At 41.0% G+C, this 16,335-nt stretch overlaps 1 protein-coding gene across 6 annotated transcripts in view; it reads left to right on the top strand.

Annotated features, from left to right (window-relative positions):
• cdk10 (cyclin-dependent kinase 10) overlaps positions 1-16,335 on the top strand; it is a 50,217-nt gene that overhangs the window by 33,102 nt on the left and 780 nt on the right. For 5 of the 6 annotated variants that reach the window (XM_041191106.1, XM_041191105.1, XM_041191101.1 and 2 more), the window contains 7 exons: positions 2,330-2,382; positions 4,193-4,262; positions 5,157-5,216; positions 5,394-5,517; positions 7,242-7,381; positions 13,302-13,354; positions 15,725-15,848. In XM_041191106.1, the coding sequence (XP_041047040.1) occupies positions 2,330-2,382; positions 4,193-4,262; positions 5,157-5,216; positions 5,394-5,517; positions 7,242-7,381; positions 13,302-13,354; positions 15,725-15,819 (595 nt within the window). In that variant the 3' untranslated portion in view covers positions 15,820-15,848. The remainder of the gene's footprint in view (positions 1-2,329; positions 2,383-4,192; positions 4,263-5,156; positions 5,217-5,393; positions 5,518-7,241; positions 7,382-13,301; positions 13,355-15,724; positions 15,849-16,335) is intronic. The other variant, XM_041191102.1, reaches the window with a different exon arrangement.

The raw sequence follows: 16,335 nt of genomic DNA, 5'->3' as shown, positions 1-16,335 counted from the left end.
TTAATCTCCAGATATCACCAACACTGGCCTATTCCTAGTTACCTTAACAACTGTGAGGCCAGAAAGTCAACCATTTATTGGGATTGGAGTCATGTTTCGGCCAGATGGCTGGATTATTCCCTGTGGATAAATATAAACCAGTTGGATCTTTTAAATAATCCTTATTCAGATTTATTTTTCTAGTGTTGATTCATAAATTACTAAATTTACTGAATACAGTTTTTACAATTGGTGGAATCTGAGCCCATTACCTCCTAGATTGCTGTCTAAGACAATAACCACTACACTAAGGTATGCCATCTATTTATTTGATGGCGGGGTGAAAATCGTATATTTTTCATATCAAGCTAGACTTTGCTAGCTTATCCTTTACAGAAATACTGAACACTTTAAATGTTATAACTCAATGGAATTTATTTTAGTAAATGATGTTGATTTTCATGAAATTATGTCAATCAATTGTTAGCAGTTGGGAGAACTAATTGTTTACTGTACTAGATTATGAAATTTCTTTTCCAGAGAATTTGTGGTCCTCAGTGTAGCACATTTTCAAGCATGGCTCATTTGTAGAACTTGAGTCAGAAGGTTGTGGGTTTTTGTTATGAGGTGACAGATGATGTGTGCCAGATAGGCCAAACCACAACTGAAACTTGGTCACGCTATTACAACGGTTTTGCAATTTGTATTTATTACGACATGTGTACACTGAATTTGGAAGTAATGAGTCCACCAAGACCTTTAGAGATTTTTAAAAAAGGTTAAATTAAAATACTTATTAAACAAAACAAAAGATTTCAAACACATACATAAGACTACAGTTGCTTCTATAACAAATCGTAAAATTCATAGTTGACTTGACTCCCAGTTACACACCCGCTTTAAGGCAACAGTCCAACATAGGTTTTAGATTTAAAATAGCACCAATACCCACTTGACAGTAGAATTCCAAATGGTTTTCCCAAGCTTCAGTTACTTTACATAGTAGACTTATGTACAAATGGCTGGAGGCTTCTTGAAGGCTACTTCACACACTCCTGTTAGATCTTACATGGACCTCTCCCATAGCCTTTACTTCTCCTTAATGCATGTTTATATCTCTTCCATATGTCTTTGAAGCTGTATTTTCCTCATAAAATAAAAGCTTTCATGTTGCCAATATTGTCAGTAACCTTTGGGAAAAATAAACACACTCCTTAGCCTTGCTTATCTGACTAGTTATAAACAGACTAACATCCCTTTAAAATCCAACAACCCTTCAGTTATCTAAAAACAGTTACCCTTCACACCTTATATGCTAAGCCAGCACCCGTGTTTACTCATTAGCATGTCAAGCACATTTCGACATCTAACTTCTATTGATGATTTCAAGCTTGCAGTCTACTTGACTCGAAGCGTCATTAAATCACACGGACAAAACCACCTATACTAACCCTCATAACCTACTTCACAATAAACCGGAAAAATGTTATGGAAATTATACTTTTGTCACAGTTTAAGTTCCGCTCCAAGGCTTGGAACAAAGTTCAAGGCTAACACTGCAGTGCAGTACTGTGGGAGTGCTGCACTCTTTTTGATGAGATGTTAAATGAGACCCTGCTGCCCTCTCAGGTGGATGTAAAAGATCCAATGGCATATTTTGAAGAAGCGCCAGGAGCTATCCCCAGTCTCCTGGTCAATATTTCTTTCTGTCGATCTGATCGATTCTGGATATTGAATCAGAATTTTCTGGAACTTTTTGGTATAACTAGAGCTTTAGAGCGGAGTTATGCCACATTTTCCAAAGATATTCACACATTACGGACTTGCACTTGTTCTAAACTGAAACACTGCTATGAGCACATTTAGTTGATTTCTCACACCGCTTCCAATGTGTGTCTGCCAAAACCCTCTGCCCCTCATTTTCATAGCTCAGCACCCCCATGTAAATGACCAGCAAGTTTCCTGAATTTACATCATTAATGTGCTGCTGCACATTTAATCCCAAATATTTAGGCATAGCAGAACTTGGAATCGGCGCAATAACAGGAAAATTTGTATTCCCCAGGCCTGAAGCCTTAATTTCTTTTTTTTAAGGAAAGAAGCACTTTTATAACTATTGATGCTTTTCTTTTCAAAAATACCATTTTTATTTCTATATAAATCATTGTAATTATTAATTAAGAACTGTAGTACTTGCCTTGGAGATTAATTGGGGCAGAAACTAGTCTGGTTCGCTCAGATTCAATGCTGCAGAGCAACAAAGATTTGGGCCTTGAGTTACAGCTTTGGGACAAGATGTTAAACACATGGCTTCAGTCAAATTGGTAACAAATTCCTTTCTTTTCTGCAGAGACCTTAAGGTGTCCAACTTGCTAATGACTGATAAAGGGTGTGTTAAGATAGGTAAGATTTGTAACCTTCAATTTATATTTAATCTTATTGGTGCCATTTGCTTTTGGCCATGTAAAATTGGTTGAGTCATTTGAAATTACACACTAATAACTTTCATTAGTTCTGTATGTCTTAAAAATTTAAGGTGAGCTTTCTTCAGACTGATATAGACTGTGCTTTAGGGGACCATTTTATAATAGAAACATAGAAAATAGGAGCAGGAGTAGGCCATTCAGCCCTTCAAGCATGCTCCACCATTCATTATGATCATGGCTGATCATCCAACTCAATAGCCTGCTCCTGCTTTCTCCCCATATCCTTTGATCCCTTTCACCCCAGAGCTATGTCTAACTCCTTCTTGAAAACATACAGTGTTGTGACCTCAACTACTTTCTGTGGTAGCGAATTCCACAGGCTCACCACTCTCCGGGTGAAGAAATTTCTCCTCATCTCAGTCCTAAATGGTCTACCCTGTATCCTCAGACTGTGACCCCTGGTTCTGGACTCCCCCACCATCTGGCACATCCTTCCTGCATCTACCCTGTCTAGTCCTGTTAGAAGTTTATAGCTTTCTATGAAATCCCTCCTCATTCTTTCAAAAAATAATGTAGTTTTTAATTCATAAACTAAACCTACCTTCACTTACCAAATATGTGTTGGGATTCTTATAGTTCCATATGCTATAAGATTGGCTTTATCAGCAACCTTGTAAGTAGGACCCAAGCCATTTGCTCACATTGCAAGCTCGATGCAAGTCATCATGCGGGCTAATGGCTACTCTAATAAGATCATTGCTTGCTGTATATCATGCAAACTCATGAATGGGCCTAAGTCAGCTAGATGCAGTCCTGAAATGTTCCTAGTCTACTGCAGATTACTCTGGAAGGTAAATTCAAAAATTTGAGTAACAGGTTTCACTCTGTTACTATGCAGTAGCAACATGTGTGGTATTCTCCACTAACAGGGTGCTGCTGTCAAGCCAAAAAGGTGTTCTGCCTATCACACACTGAGTAATGTGGCAAATGAATTTCAAGTGCTTGTGTGATGCCAGGTATGTAGGCCATACATCCTAATGACTGGCGGATTGTAACAAATAACATGTACCTTCGGCTGTTCGCAACCAGCCCGTGCTTGTAAAATTCAAAACATAGTGACCAACCTGAAATGTGATTTCGCGATTGGACAACACTTGCTAAACATTCCTGATAAGAGTTATACTGAAAATCAATTTAAGGCTATCTGTCGGGCTCACAGCATGGCTTACTTATGCATGCTAGAAGCGATATATGTTCACACATATGCAGACAGAAGGAGCATGTCCACGTTTTGCGCCTTTTTCAAATAAACAAAAGCTTAGGGGGACAGCCATTCCCTGGTTCAATCTGCATGGCAACATCTCTACCAATCAGAATCCACTTGCCATCAATCAGCACTCTCTTCCCATGCAGTATAAATTGTGTCATCTTGTGATCTGTCCTGGTGAGTGCAAGATGAAAAGCTTAGACAGCATGTCTCTTTTTCCAGCAATTTGTAAATTCTTTTTTCACTATTCACTCTCCCTGATTTTTAGGTATTCTGCACTCACACACTACCTGATCAGTTATCTCTTGGCTTTTTATGGGACCTTGCTGTGCATATGTTAACTGCCACAATAGTGACTACACTTCAAAAGTAATTATTTGACTATGAATTGCTTTGGGATGTCCTGAGATTGTTGAAGGTACTATATAAATACAAGTTCTTCATTTTCCACCTTAAACTGATTGGACACTACATTGCTTTCCTATTTTAAATCTTCTAAATGTATTATTCTTCATTGCAGCGGACTTTGGGCTAGCACGTGCATATGGAGTGCCTTTGAAGCCTATGACTCCAAAAGTAGTAACACTGTGGTAAGTTGGCTTGTGCAAACTAACCTAGATCCAGTCTTCCTACGATTATGATGTGATTTGCTACTAAACTAGGTCTGCAGCTTGCATTCCCCATTTGGAGTGTGTTTGCTATCTTCCCTTTCTGTTTTCCTCACCCTCAAGTACTTATTTCCAAAAGCACCTCTTGACCTAGATTCTATAAAGTTATCTATTATGTATTATAATGCTCCACTTGTTGGGGAGTGTGAGGGAATAGTGAAGACAGAGTTTAAGGGATTGCATCCGCTCTCAAGCTAATTCAAAATCTCCACACATGTGGCAGATATCTTTTTATCCTGTGAGTTACCAGAAACTCCAGGACACAATACAAAATCCCAAAGTGACTGTTGCATTCAGATTTTGGCTAAACATTGGAGCACAAACCAGTGTGTTATGAAACACACTGTATTGAAGCCACCTCAGGTACTCAGGTGCAAACCAGTTTACAATACTTACAACTTCAATCCCAGCCTCTTTTTAAGCAACGTGATGCTGCCAGTAGTGTTAAAGATCTTTCTGGATCTCTGAAAAGAGTTTGAAGTTTTCTTGGCCTGTAGTTGTTGCGTAATGATATCCAAAATTTACGATGTGCTTTACGTTATGATGTGGTTTTAATGCTCGTATTCATATCAATAGCATCAGTATTTTTAATGAGTCAAAGAAACGAAACTGGCAATTTGTCACATCTTTGATACTTGCAACTTCTGCCATGTGCCAATTGCCTTTATTTTTCAAAACCAAAGGCCCCATGAGTTAGTTTATTTAAAGCATTTATATTGTATATTTTGACTTGTGCAACACCTAAAAACGGAGGTTGCTTTTCCATGTTTGGGAGCTCGGAATTTTTGATTGGATGTGGCATACTTGAATTCTTAGGTACAGAGCGCCAGAATTACTATTGGGAACAAAGACCCAGACTACAGCTATTGATATGTGGTAAGTACCTTATTTAATATAAAATAAAAGCAGAATATGCTGAAAATACTCAGCAAATAGGCAGCCTTTGTGGAGAGTGAGGTACCTTATTCACTTGGCCTTACTCAGATTTTTTTCTTTTTGTTACTAAACCATGTTGCAGATTTTCTCATAATCTGTTCTTTTTGCTACTTACAGGGCAGTTGGTTGTATCCTTGCAGAGCTGCTGGCTCACAAACCTTTGCTTCCAGGAAGCTCTGAGATCCATCAGATTGACCTGATAGTTCAGTTATTAGGGACTCCTAATGAGAATATTTGGCCGGTAAGTCATGGTGTGAATTCATCAGAGGTTTGCTCCCTCACTCCAAATGAAAAAAACATTTTTTTAAGTTGCAATAAATGTTGTAGAGGCTTTTCTTTTGAGTGTGGCAACTCGGAAATTTGAAATGTGAATTCAATTTGTTAGCTTTTATGTCATCCTTCTCTAGTCTAAAGTCAAGTTCAGATATGAGCATCTAATTAAAAACCTCCTCTTCTGCTAGTGACCATCACTCCTAACTAATTAATTATAATGGAATATAGGGCTTTAAAGAACATCTCTCCTACTGATAGACATAAAAACATGTTTTATGGATGTGTCAAGTTACGATGCAGATAGAAAATTCTACCTGGATCACAGACTGATAGAATTTGATGTTCAATTTATAACATGGACCAGTGCCTTAAAATGCGTTTTAATTATGCACTTATTCTGTTTTAAGTTTCTACAGTTTTGTGGTAATAAGAGCTGAAAATAGCAGTAACAAAACAGAAAAAAAATGTTGGAAATACTCAACAGTGCTAGCAGCATTTGTGGAGAGAGAAACAGAATAAATGTTTCAATTCTGTGACCTTTCACCAGAACTCTCTTTCTCCCAGTTCTGATGAAAGGCAACAGACTTGGAACATTGGACTGAATTTTTGCTCTGGGATCGGGACTCCCAATGTCAGGTGGGTTTCCAGGTGCCGACCCCGCGTTGGGTAGAGATTGAAGCCTGATGCAATTTTTGACGAGCAGGCCAATTAGTGGCCAGGTAATTAAGGACAGCAGGTGGGCTCCCAAGAGGAGAGGGCTAATCGGAAACTCTCCAGCAGTCAAATCAGCAGCCCCACCATTAGCGGAGATTGGGGAGAGGGAGGGCGCACCAAGATGGGAGGCATCCTCTGAAAACTTTAAAAAAGTTAAAAATAATAAGAGGCCACACCCTCCAGGCCCTCATAATGGAAGGGGTGCCTGTGGCTACAGATTTAGCCATCTTGCAATTGTGGCCACGGAGAGGGGTAGATGGGGTAAAAATGAAGCAGTGGTCCCCGGGTCTGCTGCAGGGTGATACCCCCATTCATCATTCCGATTTGGTCTTAATGGGGTGTCCAACTACCAGCTGGAAAATTCCAATCAGCAGCTGCACAATTGCCTTGATGGCCCATTAAGGGGCATAATTGCTATCCACTGCCTCCGGGCAGGTAGCTGTCACCTTCCTGAACCAGCATATTTAAAAATAGCCAACCAGTGGGAACATGTCAGCAAATCAGCCCACGGTGGGAAATTGCAGGGCTCATCTGCCTCCATGGTCATTTAAAAAATTGGACCAGTTGGCTGTTTCTTCCTCCACAGATGGTGCCAGACCTGCTGAGGTATTTGCAGCATTTTCTGCTTTAATTTTAGATTTCCAGCATCTACAGTATTTTGCTTTTGTATCACTGAAAATAGCAATAGATTTGCAAATAGCTGCTAGGTTTTTTAAACAGTTTTTAAATGATTTTGCCACATGTTGAAATCTGTTGAAGCTTGTCATTGGTGTGTTTGTTTGACAACTTCCATTTTGCCTAATTTTGGGAGTTTTGAGTGGGAAAGAATGACAACTATTTGATCACATTATTGTCTTGAAATAGTTGGAAATATTCGTCATCTGAATAAGTGGCGTTATGTAGCTATTATCATGCTGCTTCTGATGCTCTTCCCATTTTATCGAGTAGCTATTTACCTGTATTTATGATGTGGTCTAGGGTTTTTCCAAACTGCCATTAGTGGGTCAGTACACTCTGCGAAAACAACCTTACAATAACTTGAAGCACAAGTTTCCATGGCTTTCAGAAGCAGGCCTCCGACTTCTCAACTTCCTCTTCATGTATGACCCAAAAAAGAGGTATTTTAACATTTGTTGTTTCATATATGGTAAGAGATTCTTGTTCTGATGGAAACATTTTCTATTGGAAAGTTAGCGCTTCCATACATTAAATCTTTATCTTGTTGAGATGCAGATGTAATACACAGCAAAATAAAGCGACACTATAAGAGTGAGTATAAGTCTGGTAGTAACATTGGTTGGCATTGAATTATGTCCTTTTCAGGGTTCTTATCCCCTGTGCTGTTGGATGCAACAGGGAACTTTGAGGTTTGCTGGCTTGGTCATTGTAAATTTTCAGTTGCAAGATGTTGAAACAAGTATTTGTAGTACAGTAATAAATCTATTCAAATGTTGGGAACTTCACTATCATTTTTTTTTTATCAGTTCAGTTTTAGAATAATAGTGCTGCTCCTGACTTTGGTTTTATTTTATTACTATCATATTAACACTTCACTAAAAAAAATAAACTTTTTTTGTAAAAATGATAAAATTAAAACGTTAATAAATCTAGAATTTGAAAAGTTCGTCTCAGTAATAGTGACCATGAACCATTGTCGATTATCTTAAAAACCCTTCCTGGTTCACTAATGTCCTTTTGGGAAGGAAATCTGCCGTCCTTACCTGGTCTGGCCTATATGTGACTCCAGACTCTCAGCAATGAGGTTGACTTGTAAATGCCCTCTGAAATGGCTTGGCAAGCCCCTCCATTCTATCAAACCACTACTAAGTCTACCAAAACTGCTTCTACTCCTCAGTACTGCTTCTGCCGAAGCAGTTCATGTCCAAATGCAGGAAGACCTAGACAATATCCAGGCTTGGACTGTCAAGTGGCAAGTAACATTTGTTCCACCGAAGTACCAGGTAATGACCATCTCCAGCAAGACATAATCTAACATCACTCCTTTACTTGCAATGGCATGACCATCACTGAAGCCACCACTATCAATATCCTGGGGGTTATCTTTGAGCAGGAACTGAACTGGACTAGCCATGTAACTACTGTGGCTACAAGAGCAGTTCAGAGACTATGAATCTTTTGGCAAGTAATTCATCTCCTGACTTCCCAAAGCCTGTCCATCATCTACAAGGCAAAAGTCAGGAGTGTGATGGAATACTCTCCACTTGTATGGATGAGTGCAGCTCCCACTCATGAAGCTTGACATCATCCAGGACAAATCAGCCCTCTTTGTTTGACACACATCTACAAACATTCACTCCCTCCACTGCCGACACACACTGGCAACAGTGTGTACCATCTACAAGATCCACAGCAGGAACTCACCAAGGCCCTTAGACAGTACCTTCCAAACCCATGACCACTTCAATCTAGAAGGATAAGGGCATCAGACACATGGAAGCACCACCACCTGGAAGTACCCCTCCAAGCCACTCACCATTCTGATTTGGAAATATATTCCTTCACCGTCACTGGGTCAAAATCCTGGAACTCTGCCCCCCACCACTAACAGCACTGTGGTTGTACCTACACCGCATGGACTGCAGTGGTTCAAGAAGGCAGCTCACCACCATCTTCTCAAAAGCAATTAGGGATGAGTATTAAATGCTGGCCTAGCCAGCGACATTCACATCTTATGAATGGAAAAAAAAAAGGAATGAAACCGGATGGATCACCTGGCATCGACCTTGGCACCGCAAACGATAATGGCAAATCCAGCCTGGCGACCCTGCAAAGTCCTCCTTATTGGGAGAGCTGGCTCACAGACTAGTCAAGCAACAGCCTGACATAGTCATACGCATGGAATTAAATCCTATGAACAATATCCCAGACACCTCCATCACCATCCGAATATGTCCTGTCCCACCAGTAGGACGGACCTAGCAGAGGTGGCAGCACAGTGGTATACAGTTGGGAGGTAGTTGCCCTGGGAGATCTCAACATTGACTCTGGATCTCATGAAGTCTCATGGCATCAGGTCAAACATGGGCAAGAAAAGTTCCTGCTGATTACCATAAACCGCCCATCTCAGCTGATGAATCAGTGCTTCTCCATGTTGAACACCACTTGGAGCAAGCACTGAGGGTGGCTAGGGCACAGAATGTACTCTGGGTGACTTCAATGTCCATCACCAAGAATGGCTCCGTAGCAGCAATACTGACCAAGCTGGCCAAATCCTAAAGGGCATAGCTGCTAGACTGGGTCTGCAGCAGGTGGTGAGGGAACCAACAAGGAAAAACCTACTTGACCTTGTCCTCACCATTCTACCTGTCACAGATGCATCTGTTCATGACAGTATTGGTAAGAGTGACCACCACACAGTCCTTGTGGAGACAAAGTCCCACCTTCACATTGAGGATACCCTCCATCATGCTGTGTGGCAATATCACCATGCTAAATGGGACAGATTTCGAACAGATCTAGCAACTCAAAACTTGACATCCAAGAGGCGCTGTGGGAGAGCAGCAGAATTGTATGCAACCACAATCTCTAAACTCATGGCCTGGCATATCTCCCACTCTATTATTACCATTAAGTCAGGGGATCAACCCTGATTAAATGAAGAGTGCAGCAGGGCATGTCAAAAGCAGCACCAGGAATACCTAAAAAGATGTCAAACTGGTGAAGTTACAACACAGAACTATTTGCATACTAAGCAGTGAAAGCCACATGCGATAAACAACTAAGCAATCCCGCAACCAACAGATCAGATCTGAGCCCTGCTCTCCCACCATATCCCGTCATGAATGGCAATGGACAATTAACCAACTGACTGGAGGAGGAGGCTCCACAAATATTCCCATCCTCAATTATGGGGGAGCCCAGCACTTCAGTGTGAAAGACAAGGATGAAGCATTTGCAACAATCTTCAGCCAGAAGTGCCAAGTGGATGATCCATCTTGGCTTCCTCCTGAGGTCCCCAGCATTACAGATGCCAGTCTTTAGCCAATTCGATTCGCTCCACGTGATATCAAGAAATGGCTGAAAGCATTGGATACTGCAAAGGCAATGGGCCCTGACTATATAACCGGCAATAGTACTGAAGACCTGTGCTAGAGGTCTAGCTCTGTTCTTAGCTAAGCTGTTATAGTACAGCTACAACACCGGCATCTACCTAAAAATGTGAAAAAGTGTCCACATATGTCCTGTCCAGAAAAAGCAGGATAAATCCAACTCGGCCAGTTACCACCCCAACAGCCTACTCTCGATCATCAGCAAATTGATGGACGGGGTCGTGCTATCAAATGGCAGTTACTTAGTAATAACCGGCTCTCTGACAATCAGTTTGGGTTCCACCAGGCCATTTAGGTGCTGACCTCATTAGAGCCTTAGTCTAAACATGGACAAAAGAGTTGAACTCCAGAAGTGAGGTGAGTAGAATATTGTGAGCAATTTTGGGCCCTGTATCTCAGGATGGATGTTCTGGCCCTGGAGAGGGTCCAGAGGAGGTTCACGAGAACAATCCCAGGAATGAAAGGTTTAACATATGAGGAACGTTTGAGGACTCTGGGTCTAAACTCAATGGAGTTTAGTGGATATGCGGGGATCTGATTGAAACATACAGAATACTGAAAGGCCTGGATAGAGTGGACTTGGGAAAGATGTTTCCATTAGTAGGAGAGACTAGGACCCGAGGGCACAGCTTCAGAGTAAAGGGAAGACCTTTTAGAACAGAGATGAGGAGAAACTTCTTTAGCCAGAGAGTGGTGAATCTATGGAATTCATTGCCACAGAAGGCTGTGGAGGCCAGGTCATTGAGTGTATTTAAGACCGAGATAGATAGGTTCTTGATTGGTAAGGGTATCAAAGTTTACGGGGAGAAGGCGGGAAAATGGGGTTGAGAAACTTATCAGCCATGATTGAATGGCAGAGTAGACTCGATGGGCTGAATAGCCTAATTTCTGCTCCTGTGTCTTATGGAGTGACTGCCCTTGACATTAAGGCAGCATTTGACCGAGTGTGGCAAAGGAAGATGGTTGTGGATGTTGGAGGTCAGTCATCTCTGTCCCAGGACATCACTGCAGAAGTTCCTCAGGGTAGTGCCCTAGGCCCAATCAATCTTCAGTTGCTTCATCAATGACCTTCTTTCCATCACAAGGTCAGAGGCTGGGATGTTTACTGATGATTGCACATTGTTCAGCACTAATCGTGACTCCTAAGATACTGAATCAGTCCATGCCCATATGGAGTAAGACGTAGACAATTTTCAAACTTGAGCTGATGAGTGGTAAGTAACATTCATGCCACATAAGTGCCAGACAGTGATTGTCTCCATTTGGAGAGAATCCAACTGTCTCCTCTTCATCTTCCATGGCATTACCATTGCCGAATTCCCAACTATCAACATGCTGGGGGTTAACGTTGACTAGAAACTGAACTGGAACAGCCATATAAATGCTGTGTTTACAAGAGCAGGTCAGGGACTGGGAATTCTGCAGAGAGTAACTCACCTCATGACTCCCCAAAGCCTCTCCACAATCTACAAGGCACAAATCAGAAGCGTGATGGAATACTGTCCACTTGCCATGATCAACCATACAAGAAGCTTGACACCATCCAAGACAAAGCAGCCCACTTGATTGGCACCCCATCCACCAATGCATATTGGCACAGTGTATACCATCCACAAGAAGCACTGCAGCAACTCACCAAGGCTCCTTCAACAGCACCTTCAAACCCATGACCTTTACCATCTAAATGACAAGGACAGCAGATACATGGGAACATCAACACCTGCAAGTTACACTCAGAAACTGAACTGGACTAGCTATACAAATGGCTACAAGAGCAGGTCAGAGGCTAGGAATCTTGCAGCAAGTAACTCACATCCTGATTCCCCCATCTACAAGGCCCAAGTCAGCAGTGTGATGAAATACTCTCCCCTTGCCTGGATGAGTGCATCTCCAACAACACTCACAAAGCTCGACACCGTCTAGGACAATAGCCCGCTTGATTGGCACCCCATTCACAAATGTTCACTCCTCCACCACTGAAGCACAGTGGTTTCAGTGTGTACCATCTACAAGATGTACTGCAGAAACACACCATGGCTCCTTAGGCAGCACCTTCCAAACCATGACCACTATCATCTAGAAGGACAAGGACAGCAGATAGATGGGAACACCACCAGCTGGAAGTTCTTCTCCAAGCATCTCACCATCCTGATTTGGAAATATATTGCCATTCCTTCACTGTCGCTGAGTCAAAATCCTGGAACTCCCTCCCTAACAGCACTGTGGATGCACCTACACCAAGGGACTGCAGCTGTTTAAGAAGGCAGCTCACCATCACCACCATCTCAGGGGCAATTAGGGATGGGCAATAAATGCTGGCCTAGCCAGCGATGTCCACATCCTATAAATGAATCTCTTTTTAAAAAAGCCACACATCACCCTTGACTTTGAACTGTATCGCCATTCCTTCATTGGCGCTGGGTCAAAACCCTGGAACTCCCTCCCTCACAATGCTGTGGCTGTACCTACACCAGATGGACTGCAGTAGTTCACAAAGGCAGCTCACCTCTACCTTCAAGGGTAATTAGGGAAGGGCAACAAAAATGCTGACCCAGCCAGCAACGCCCATGTTGCGTGAAAGAATAAAAAAAACAGATTTAGGTAAGTGCATGTCATACGATTTTCAGACCTCCATGGCCAAATTACCTAGATGTATTCTGGTCACTCTGATCGGCAAGTGCTCATTTGTAAAGTTTTGCCCCACTGCACCTTCACAAGCTGAAGTACTGCAAATTTACCCTCAGCATGTTTGCTGGATTGAATTTTGCATTAAAAAGCTATAATCAGTTGATGGTTCTGTAATTTTGCAACTTGAATGATTATGAATTCAAGACAATTTTACAAAGAGCTGTAATTAGTCTAGTAGATCGCAACTCATGCAGTTGTGCATTTTTTTTTAATAGCACTATGATTCTGTATTTAGCATGCAATACAAGGGGATGATGAGTATTATTCTGTGTTATTAAAGGGCAACAGCAGAGGACAGTCTGGAGAGTTCCTATTTTAAAGAAAAACCATTACGTAAGTAATTTCAGAAATATTTTGCAATGATTTGGATTTTTCATTGTTTTATTATGTACAGAAATACAAACAAATCTGAATGTATCAATTCTTTTTGAACAATATAGAGATCACAATTTGGGGCTCAAATATAATTTTATTTTACCCATTAGAAGTTGATTCTAGCAACATTTTGATCTTATGATATAAATTACATCTGAATAAAATGTATAAATTGAAATATCTCCAGCACTGTTTAAAAGTAAATTGCCTTCTTGTTGCCTGGCTACTATGTATCAGAGTTGTACATACTTCTGTATTTTATAATTATCAATACACCTTAGAGTTGTGATTTATTTAAGCGTAATTGCCTTCTGCAACAGTTTCATTTATTTTGGTGCCCAAGACTTTAAACTCTATTCCACATTAAAAAAGCAGTTTGAAACTTGCAACCATTTCTGTGAAATGAGTGTGTATGTACGCCATAGGACTAATGTTGACCTCCAGTACATGATACTGAGGTACATGTCAGCTACTCACCACGTTCTCCTGTCCACTTTGAACTGTAGAAAACGCCACATTCGGACCTTATACTTTTGATTACCTTGTGTTAAAAATGCAAAGAGAAGCATGGAACTGGAAAACCCATTCCTCTAACATAATCCTTTTCAGTCTCAAAGGCAGATTTCTTCTCAATTGTCAGACAATCAGAATATTAGTTTCTACCACGCAAGTAGATATGGTATAAATAAGAGTTTCTTGATTGGCTGCCGAGTCATTTCCTCTCAATGCCTGGCTGCAACAAAAATCATTAACATTGTCTAATGGATATTCCGGTTTGCCAGCCTTAACATTTCAAAGGTATGAGCTTTTCAAACAAGTGTTCTCTTTGAGCAGGTAGTAGCACCAACACAATAGCTGACTGCCTTCTCACAAAACTATTGGGCCAGATTTTACTGTAGCAGGGCAATTAATGGAATCTGCCGCTGCACCTTTTGTCTCAAGATATTTTGCCCACTAAGTTGCTGAACGTGCAAGCGGGTAACTGCAGCAAAGAGAAACAGGGCATCTGGAACCTGAGCAAATTGGTGAAGAAGCTATGGGCGGGATTTTCCGCACCCGCCTGCCGCCACAAGTCAATGGACTTCTGGCTGGGACACTGCCTTGCCCACGGCGGGTCCCACCTGTGACAGGGCCGGAAAATCCCCGCCTATACGTGTCAACAGGACAACCAACTCTGTATCTGCCTAATCAGAGTGAAGAATTGTTACTAAGGCACACAAAGTCTGAACCAGGAGCTGTCAGTTAGAATAGTTAATCCAAATCATGTACAAAAGCAAAATTAAGAAATTGTGAAAGATATGAAAGATTTATGCATTTAAGAATCTCTAATAGTGATTAAAATCGAAAGGAATTAAATTAATTACTGCCAAAGAGCCTCAAAAAATTAAGATTTATCATGTATTAAAGTATTACTTACAAAGGACTGGATAATCCTAACATTTACTGGCATATTTAGTGGGGATCTATCATGTAATTACAGCAACTTCACACCCTTCTCTGTATTTCAATGCTGAGTCTTTCAACGAGAGACTGGTATAGTGAAGCTTCTGGAGGAACAGGGCAACTTGGACAAAAGCTTCCCAATAGCCTTGCCATTATTTGTAATGCAACAACGATGACCAGATTTTCTAGGGTCCAAAACTGGGACACATTGCCTAGCACTTGCTAACATTGAGTTTCACATTAAGGGAATATGAGAGTGTGTGATAGTACCACACTGGAGTGAACCACAGAGCTGTTTCTTCCTGGTCCCCTAATTGAGCGAGTTTACCTGGAGCTGCAGCACCTGCTGCATATCCTCTGTCGTTGGTGAGCTCATGGCTGCTAAGAGACTTTGTGGCCCAGATAAATCTCTCAAGCTCCTGGAGCGCAAGCCCAGCTGGGGGGGGGGGTGTGTCCTTGGAATCAGCCATCAATCGTCCCAGGGTGTCCTCCAAGTCCTGTTGTATCTTCTCAGTTTACATTCCGGTTGCAGTAGTATTTTGCCATCACCTTGTTTCCATTGGCATAGTTTAAAAGTTGTCCAAAAAGGGAAAAGCTGAAAACTGGGACATTTGAATGATTGAGGAAATTGTCAGGACACTGGGATTGTCCAGGCAAAACCAGGACTTCTGGTCACCTTAAATATGGACCATTGCAAAATTAGTATGCCACCTTGTAATGCATTTTCAATTCTAAATGTAATAAAGGTGTTGAACTCAAACTGTAAGATCGATAGCTGTTTAGGAGAAACTTATCCAATTAGTATGAAGGAAAAAAATGATTTTATTGCAGTTTGAAATGGGAAGTAATTTATCATAAACTAGATCAAAAATTCTTTTTCTAAAGCGTGTGAACCAGAGCTGATGCCTACCTTCCCCCATCATCGTAACAAGCGAGCTGCTTCTAGTGTGGATAATCAACAAAAACGTCTAAAGGTGTGATACAATGAATTTGTATAAGGACACCTCAGGTACAGGACTGATTATTATCTTTTACATGTGGTGGATGTGTCTTTTGTAAAGCCTTATGTATTCTATCCCCACTGCAGTGTGTATAGAAAATAAATTTCAGGATTGTAAGTAATACTGCAAAGTTACATCTGCTGCAGCCACAAATGTGGTGAATGGGTGTTTTTCTCCTGAGGGAATTGGTTCAATATTTCAATATCCTTATTTTTCCCTCTAACTCAATTGTATTTACCAACCAGAACCTCATTGTTCAAAAGCATTCAAATAAATTGCTTGATTAATTGTACTGTTAAGTATTAACCATCAGACAATATATACATCCCAAACTGCAGTTGTCAAAAGAAAGGTCATCTCAGTTCTATAGTATGCACAAGTTGAATTTGTCCTTGCTTCTGATCTAGATAGTAAAGAAACCTGCATTGAATTATTCTGTTTATTAAGAAAATGAAAAATCTTGGCTGGGTTTTCGTTTACTGTAATTTTGCTATT

Source organism: Carcharodon carcharias, chromosome 7 (genome assembly GCF_017639515.1).
Source record: "Carcharodon carcharias isolate sCarCar2 chromosome 7, sCarCar2.pri, whole genome shotgun sequence".
NCBI classification, from domain to species: domain Eukaryota; kingdom Metazoa; phylum Chordata; class Chondrichthyes; order Lamniformes; family Lamnidae; genus Carcharodon; species Carcharodon carcharias.
Note: the sequence above shows the minus strand (reverse complement) of the source record. Positions and strands in the feature narration are given on the sequence as shown.